Here is an 8,562-nt window from a genome sequence, read left to right as displayed (position 1 = left end):
CCATTTGGTCTAATTGCCAGTCGGTCTAATATCCATTTGTCTACTATCCATATGGTCTAATAATCATTTAATCATAAAATAATAATCATAATGACCATACAACAGTTAGCTTTGATATGAAAGCACCACGATCACTTGATGCTTCACATATACACACACACACACTGAACACTATACAGTGCAAATTTCCATATACAGTCTTTATTTTCTTGTCTGAATACACCGGCTTTACTGTTATTCATAATGCACGTTAATAATGCACACACACACAGACACTGAGCACAAAAATGCAAATTCCATATACAGTCATAGTTTTTCTCGTCTGAATTGACCACCTATACCGTTTTAACAATGCAAGTTGATAATGCACAAATACGCTGAACACAAAAGTGCAAAAGATGCCTTTGATAGGTACATGAGGTATAGCGCCTGATAAAAACTGTGTGTTCTGTACCAATGCGCAGTTCTTTCATAGAAGCCAACGTTACAGTTGCAGTTATATGCACGTCAGTCACCTAGTGCAGGTTACTGTATTTCATCAATGAAAGTGGCTAATATTTGTTGCTATATAGGACAAACCATGGCAAGCTGTCGGTTCGTGATCAGCGTTTATCTTTGGAGAGGTATGTATCAACAAAGTCATTAAAATTCTGATACAAGTTCCGAGTATGACTATAATACGTCGTCTGGAAAAAAAATCGTTGAGCTTACTTGCAATTAATGATTTTGCTTTCGTTTTCTTAAATCATCAAAAAATAGGTATTTCAATCAGACAAAGTAGATGCATGGAGGTAAAATGACTAGGTCTATTTACTCAATGAATAATTGATTTAATTATTCATTTGCAGTTTTACTATAGGATTTCCCGGCCAAATTCGCGTGTTTGTCATTCGAATTCATTTACTTTGCATTTAAGTTAGCGCAGATCGGCTTTGCCTTGCCAATTATCATTCAATTTTCCAGTTTTAGTATTTAATTTAGGATTTTGGTCGAAGAGTTTCATAGATCTGTTATTCAATTTAGAAACTGCTCAACTAGCATTCAAATTAATATTCACTTGTCGAAGCGTAATTGTTATCATTCGAATTAACACCTGTCATTCGTATTCGTAATATTTTGTATTCAAGTTAGGAATGTTAAGGTGAAGAATTGCAACAAACTTTTACAGTTTTTAAATAATGCAGTTAAAATGCATGATTTGCCATTGGGGTCTAAGCTTTTATTCCATTTATTTATTTCCAGGACAATGCAGATGGGTGTAATCAGACATAAAGTAAAGAAAGAGCGAAATCAAGGGATATGGCATTTCTGCACGGACATGTTCATATACCCGGGGAAGGTGGGGGTACCCTCAATCGCTCCTTTTTACTACAGACTCGGAATTTTACAAAACTAATTCACATCGTCTCTTATACCCAACACACCCCTCTGTTTTTCTTAAAGAGTTTCATAGTTTACTTGCCCGCCAGCAGATCGATGGCTAAAGACATGGCTAAATAATGAATCATGTTCAAATTGTTGACTCTAGTCCCTACCCCAGTCACAATATTGTACCCTTCTTCCATAATGAAATTATGATGAAATTATGATAAATTAATGATGAAACATGAGACAAACAACTTTCTTTCATGAACATTAACAAATATACTGAGACCATCAGGTCCGTAGATGCAAGTCGTTTTTTTCTTTTTTAACAATCAAACTTAAATGCTGATAAATATTAGATAAATCTAATAGGTATAAGTGTATAAATGCAAGAAAATGAAATATGATGAAATACACATGAAAAAACAATCTTGAAAGAAAAAGAATGAGCTATAGAAAGTGTGTAATAAACGAGAAGTGCACAAAGTGCTAATTTGAATGCTACAAATGAATTAGAATGTTAGAAGTACACCGTCGCGTTTTCGTGTTGCGCCAAATCGAATGACCAAATAGCGAAAGAAGCACATTGTTCATTAATTTGAATGAAACATACGTAGATTTTAACGAAAATTTGAAAACTAGAAAAGGGAATATAAACCCGAGATATACCTGACTGCACTAAAACCGTCGAATTTGAACGCAAGACAACTTAATTTGAATGACAAACTCGCGAATTTGGCCGGGAAATCCTATATTAGTACTATTTTGATTCACCAGTGTTGACTAACCCAACCCATACTTAGCCGAAAGTGTTTTGTACGAGGCCAAGTTTCCAGAACATTCTCATCATTCTCGAACTGATTAATCCTTTAAACCAATCTAGTTAAAAACCCTTCTGATTGTTACACCCAGGTATTAAGTGTTACCATGAACTTACACACAGGTTAAATTCGAATGAAAATAATGGACACGCAGAGCAGACCACGACCAACGAAACGATGGTTGATTCTCGTGGGACTCTTTGCCGTCGGATATTTTGACATCGGAACGTTAAAATCGTTGGGCGTGTTCCTTGAGAAAATGACGGAAGACTTGCAAACGTCTCTCGCTGTCGTCGGACTAGCTATTGGACTATGTCACGGCGTAGCACAATGTTTTGGTGAGATGCTTCTTTTTACGATGGCCATTCAATAATAACCAGTATTTATTTTTAACTATCCCCTAAAGTAGTGGTTTTTTAAATGCATGTACTTAAAGAATAAAGTCAATGGGGGCGCATGACGCTCCATGTGCTAAAGCAATGGAGTAAATCCATTTAGATTGATCAAAATTATAACATGTATTAGTGATGTTTACTGTAAAGCATTCCAATTAATAAATCTCGCATCGCGGAATCAGTCACGTCATTTATATTCTGATCCATAAAAAAAATAAAGCAATAACATTTCAGAAAGTCCGTAACATTTTCGGTAATCTGTCCTGCCAGAAAGCAATATGTTTTCGTTTTTTTTCTGGAACATATTTACTATGGTTAAAAATATACATTTTTTAATTGATTCCTGCCTCTAAATTTTTAATTTCACAGCGGTTATAAATATTCCTCTATTAAGGCGGTTTTCAGCAGGAAAACTTGTCCTTGCAGGCAGTAGCATTGCAGCTACAGGACTCAGCCTCATTTATTTTGCAACATCTGGAATTCACTTTCTACTACTAATGCTCTTGACAGGTAGGACTTCTACGACATAATACATAGATAGAAAATAATAATAGACGCAAAGTATACCCTTGACGTACTCTCATCAAAGCAAGTTAATTGATCACTGAGCTCTTGCTTACATAATCTTGTTTCCGAACTTGCTGTAGTCTTTGAAAATTGAACAATGTGATAAAACATACGACAGTCTATGTAGTATCCACTTGCCATTCTTTCAATGCTCAATGACCAATATTGTAAAGTGTGTTTTGTCCGAAAGCCATTCAGATTAAGACCAATGCTATTATAATATAACCCTCCGTCATGCGTCTGTGGATTTATAAAGTTTGCGAAGCGTACTCTACACTCTATATTGTATCTTATCGAATTTGAGGGGGCCGGTGGCTGCTTCGATTTGAGCATCAGCTGCTTTAAACATGTTAATGAAGGAATTGTATGAAAAATTGTCTACAGTGTCAGTTATATTTCACCTGGTTCTTAGGCCTAACGTGGTCACCTTTATGGTCTTAATCATATTGAACTGATTAAAATGATCAAGGAGTCTAACGTAAATGGCAGGGAGTACGCGAGGGGAAAATCCTTCCTAACGTTATCAAAATAATTACTGTAATGTTATTTTCTCTTTTTTAAACAGGGTTTGGATATAGCGTAGTTCTTTTGCCTTCTCAAGTCAGCGTCCTTGACTACTTTCCAGATCACTTCGAGATCGCCACAACAATTGTCATCCTGGGCAGCGGTGTGGGTATGATGACGCTCCCATTGCTTACAGAACAGCTCGTCGTGGCTTACTCCTGGAGAGGAGCGATCCTTATCCTAGGGGCCTTGAACTTGCATATGTGTGTGACTGGGTTACTAATGGTGTCAGCTGGTCAACAAAGGCGTGTATTGGGAGAACCTTCAACTTTAGCCATCAGATCTCAGGTCAGAGAAAACCATGAAGAAACTGTGTCCCTGATAAACGAACATGTGAGTGTTTACCCACATAACATAGATGATAATGGTGATGATGATGATGATGATGATGATGATCGCAATGGCCATGGGGTCTTTTACTCTATCGCCAGAATCGCCAGAGCTGCCAAAAAGGTATTCCTGGATACTTTCGATTTTAAAATCTTCCGTGAGTGCCCCCGCTTCATCACAATCTGCATGACTTTATTCACCTACGCCGTCTCCTACTATGGATGGATCGTCTTCTTGATTCCCAATGCCGAAGCCAAGGGTATCAGCCCCGAGAAAGCCGTCCTACTTGCAACAATTGGTGGTGCTGGGAACATCTTTGGAAGGCTCACGATAGGTCTCCAGGCTGCAAGGTTCAATCTGAAACCCCAGATCACCTACTGCCTCATCTGTATCGTATCAGCAGTGGCGTTCTTCTATAATTTCTTCACTAAAAGTTTTTCTATTCTTAGCTGTTTAGCAGCCATAAATGGCTTCGCATTGGGTGGAAAGGTCATGAGTAGCAACCTTCTGTGTAAGGACACTGTCTCGGACGAAAGGTTTCCCGCTGCGTTGTCTTTCGTATCACTCGTCTTTGGTATAGGGGAGACAGTCGGGGCGTTGCTCATTGGTATGTACATAGTAACAAACGGATAACAAGTGTCTGTTTCTTTTACCTATTCGTGTTTTTGTTCGTTTCTTTGTTTGTATCTTTTTGATTATTTTTGAGAGAAAAAATTAGTCAGGAGGTAACGGTACATACTGCAGCGTAATGAATAATAGAGTATCAGGACGCCCTTTTTTTCCTTTTGCTGACAGGTAGATGCTATCGGTTTTTCCCTTTATTAACTCTGAATTTATAGGCAATATACCAAATGATCCACACGTGTGACACGTGGGACATCGTTTTGTTTCCATATCTAAAACACAGTAATAATACACATCTTTCCTTATCGTGGATTAAACAAACACGTCATTATGTATAATAATAGGGCAACATCATGAGTTTTAAAAAGTTTTTTGTTTTTAACAACTCTTTTCTCTTCAAATAGGGCTTCTGTACGATATCACGAAGTCATTCGATATCATGTTTTGTGTGCTTGGAGCAGCTAATATATTGGAGTCCTGCATCATCATTTCTCCCATCATCAAGGATTGGATGGTCGCCTTGGTTACCACCCGTTAATGAAGGGCAGGAGGTACCATTTCCTGGACCGGTTATCGTCAGTGGCATAGCTATGGGTCCTATTCACCCCCACCGTATGGGAGGCAAACGGAAGGAGACAAATAGCGAAATGGAGAAAATAAAATGTGCTTTATGGAATGATATATTTTCACGGTTAATAGAAAAGAAAATCTACGTATTGTTTTGTACACAGATGAAAATTTTTGTTTGGCACTCTCATTACTAATCATTTCCATTTTGTCAATACAGTTATTATTTTCGCAAAATATGTAATATTTACTCATGAAAGAAACACACACATACGAACACAACTTAACATGGAAGAAACCATCATCGACAGGGTTGCCACAAAAAGACTGAGATACTTTGGACATGTCAACCGAATGAATCCAAAAAGATACCCCCACATCCTTCTCAATGGAAATGTACATGGCAAACGCCCAAGGGGAAGACTAGCTAAGAGATGGACAGACTAGGCGTTGTGGCGTGCGCCTGTAATCCAGCTAAAAAGTGGAAGTTACAAACTGATTCAGCCGAGGACGCAGGTTCGAAACTGAGTCACGTCTTTCGGATGGTGACGTTTAAAGGTCGGTCCCAGACGTAAATAATCATATCTGATTGATACACGTCTGTAAAAACCCAATACACACACACACACACACACACAGACTGCATCAAGGCGGACTGCAACAACAGACGAATTGACTCTCTTACTAAAGCCACTAGGCTAACCGAAGATAGGAAGGTGTGGCAAGCCGTTGTGAAACAGAAGCCACCATACATCCCAGTGAGGGTGTGGACGGCTTAAACAAAAAACTCATGAAATACAAAACATTATTTCACTATTTCGTTTTTTCTACGAGTTCTTAAACATTTATATATAAAAAAATGGAACGTTTGATTGCTTTCAAGAAAAATCGTCTCGATGTTCATGATAAAAAATAGTAGATATGTTGTTATGTAATTTTGTTGATGAAGTAACCAGTACATTATATATTACTTTATATTCTTTTTCCATACCAAAATATTATTATAATGTATGATAATTGCTTTAATAAATACTTTTATTTAAGATAATTTGCTTCATCCATCTAGTAAGACCATAGGCAGTTTACGAAAAATAGTATTTTGTCAATAATACCGTGTGAGTCAAAAGAAAGTTTACACCTAGAAAACTGCTAATAACTTTTGAAATCATCTATGAACAGTAAATTATTATACATCTTATGAATGAGTGTTTTATCCCAAATCATTTGGTACCATTTTTGTGTGGTATGTGTTCACGCTTGGATGAACATGAGGCAATGTTTGCGAGAGCGCAAAATCGACTTAAGGGTAAGTATCATTCCAAAGTATAATTCCAAACTGACATTGCTTATGCCTAGGTAACATTTGCAGTGGCGGCCGTGCGGTCTAAATTATCTACGGCCAATAGCGTATTTTGAATTTGTGGAGACTGACAATCTGCGATGTATGATGGCTTCTGTTTCACAACGGATTTCCACACCTTCCTATCTTCGGTTACCCTAACATTATGTGACCGCTATCGTATGTGACCGTGGGAATGCTGCGGCGGTCCTATAGTTGCTATTGGCCGTAGATAATTTAGACCGCACGGCCGCCACTGCAAATGTTACCTAGGCATGAGCAATGTCAGTTTCGAATGATAATTTGGAATTATACTATTGTATGATACATGTACAAGTATAAAACCACTTTAAAATAAAATCTAAGTCTGCACAAATATTTTTCATGAATTTATGTTTGTTTTACCTTTGTGGAGGTAGTACCTTTTGATACCGAAATTGGATGTAGTACTTTGTGAAACCGAAAATCTTGCATACTGAATGCAAATTAACTCTCACCAGCTTTAAAAACATTACAAAAACAGAAATAGTAGATATACACTGTGATAAATATAAACACGGACAAGAGAGAGAGAGAAAGAGAGAGAGAGAGAGAGAGAGAAAAAGTCTTGCTCATCAATGTGGGAACTTTTAACCGAAATTTGGCACATCATCCGAATAATATCTTCTAGTCATTATTTTATATGGACCGGTTCGGACACTTTTGAAGGCTCACTTTTTTGTTAGTGTATGGATTGTCTTTTCATTTTGAAGTGTTTTATCATTGTGTAATTGGGCCTTAAACCAATCCGTTCTGGATGAAAATTTGCACCCCTTTTTAACTGCAAGGAAAATGCGCTACTCCAAATACTATGTGGGTTGGATTGGATCGGAATTTATTTGTTATATACTTCCTAAAATGTGATTGAAGTATATAGTTGATAATAACTATGAAGTAAATGCGGAAGAGGGTTAGCATGTTCCCAGGTGCTACGTAGTATGACCACACAACAACAATTTAAGGGGAATAAACAATTCAAATGAGGTGTGTCCCTTTAAAAAATTGGTACGTGTGCGGTAGTAGTCCACGGAAATGTTCGTCAAAGCGAGAAGTTAATGAACAGGCGATGGTAGGTGTACAGGGGTCCAGACAACTCGACACAAAGGCAGCCCGTCCCTGGACAACTTGCACAATACCCTGGGTGGGGTGCGTTTGCGGACAGCTCGCCCAAATATTTCCCCTACCTGATTTCATGACCTAAAATCCCTCATTCTAGATAAAATTGTAATTTTATGTATCAATTATGCTTTTGTCAGCACAGTCATGACAGGAAACATGGACATTTTTTAGTATTTTCGTAGCTTTTCTATTGAATAAAGTTTATTTCCCTTGCAACGAGAATATTTTTTTTTTGACGAACCGGATAACTTCTCGGTAATAGGATAATTTTTCTGTCTCAGGAAACATTTTATTGGTAGGAATATGCTGTTATATATCTTTACATTCCAATATTACCTTTCCTCTACCTCAGCGGAATTATCGCTTGCCTCAATATTATTAGTAAACTAAACATAACACTTTTAAGATTGTACATTCGCTGAGCTGTGTGAGGGTGTACCATACTGTATCATGTGTGTGAATGACCAGCCGGCTGGCTGGCGCAGGGGGTGCCCGGCAGCCGCGGCCGTCCAGACTCTCAAAAATGAAATTGTTCCATATTGAAATTGAAGTTGAAATGACACTACAGCCCCAACCTATGCTTTACAGAAAGGATATTTTATTTGTTTAAGTCCTAATATTTATTGTTCTGAGTCTGGAAACATACTGTATTCTGACTCTTTGAGCCTTGAAATATCCTGAAAAAATATATTTAAAGGTCTGTACCCCGCAAGGGCGTAATCAGGATTTTTAAGGGGGGGGGGGGGTGTTCAAGATTATTTTTCAGTTCATCTTTATTACATCATTTAATGACATGCAGGAGCGGTTGAACGATATGGAATTGGTAATAAGT

The 8,562-nt window shown here is 37.7% G+C and overlaps 1 protein-coding gene across 1 annotated transcript; it reads left to right on the top strand.

Moving 5' to 3' along the window:
• Positions 1–2,445: 2,445 nt before the first annotated feature.
• LOC579787 (monocarboxylate transporter 12-like) lies at positions 2,446–5,204 on the top strand. Its single transcript, XM_779882.1, has 3 exons — positions 2,446–2,524; positions 3,714–4,649; positions 5,071–5,204. The coding sequence occupies exons 1-3, from the start codon at positions 2,446–2,448 to the stop codon at positions 5,202–5,204; spliced, it is 1,149 nt and encodes a 382-aa protein (XP_784975.1).
• The last annotated feature ends 3,358 nt before the right edge of the window (positions 5,205–8,562 follow it).

This window comes from Strongylocentrotus purpuratus, unplaced genomic scaffold (genome assembly GCF_000002235.5).
Source record: "Strongylocentrotus purpuratus isolate Spur 01 unplaced genomic scaffold, Spur_5.0 spur5_scaffold_19, whole genome shotgun sequence".
NCBI classification, from domain to species: Eukaryota; Metazoa; Echinodermata; class Echinoidea; order Camarodonta; family Strongylocentrotidae; genus Strongylocentrotus; species Strongylocentrotus purpuratus.
The sequence above is the reverse complement of the archived record's forward strand: the minus strand, read 5'-3'. Positions and strand labels throughout refer to the sequence as shown.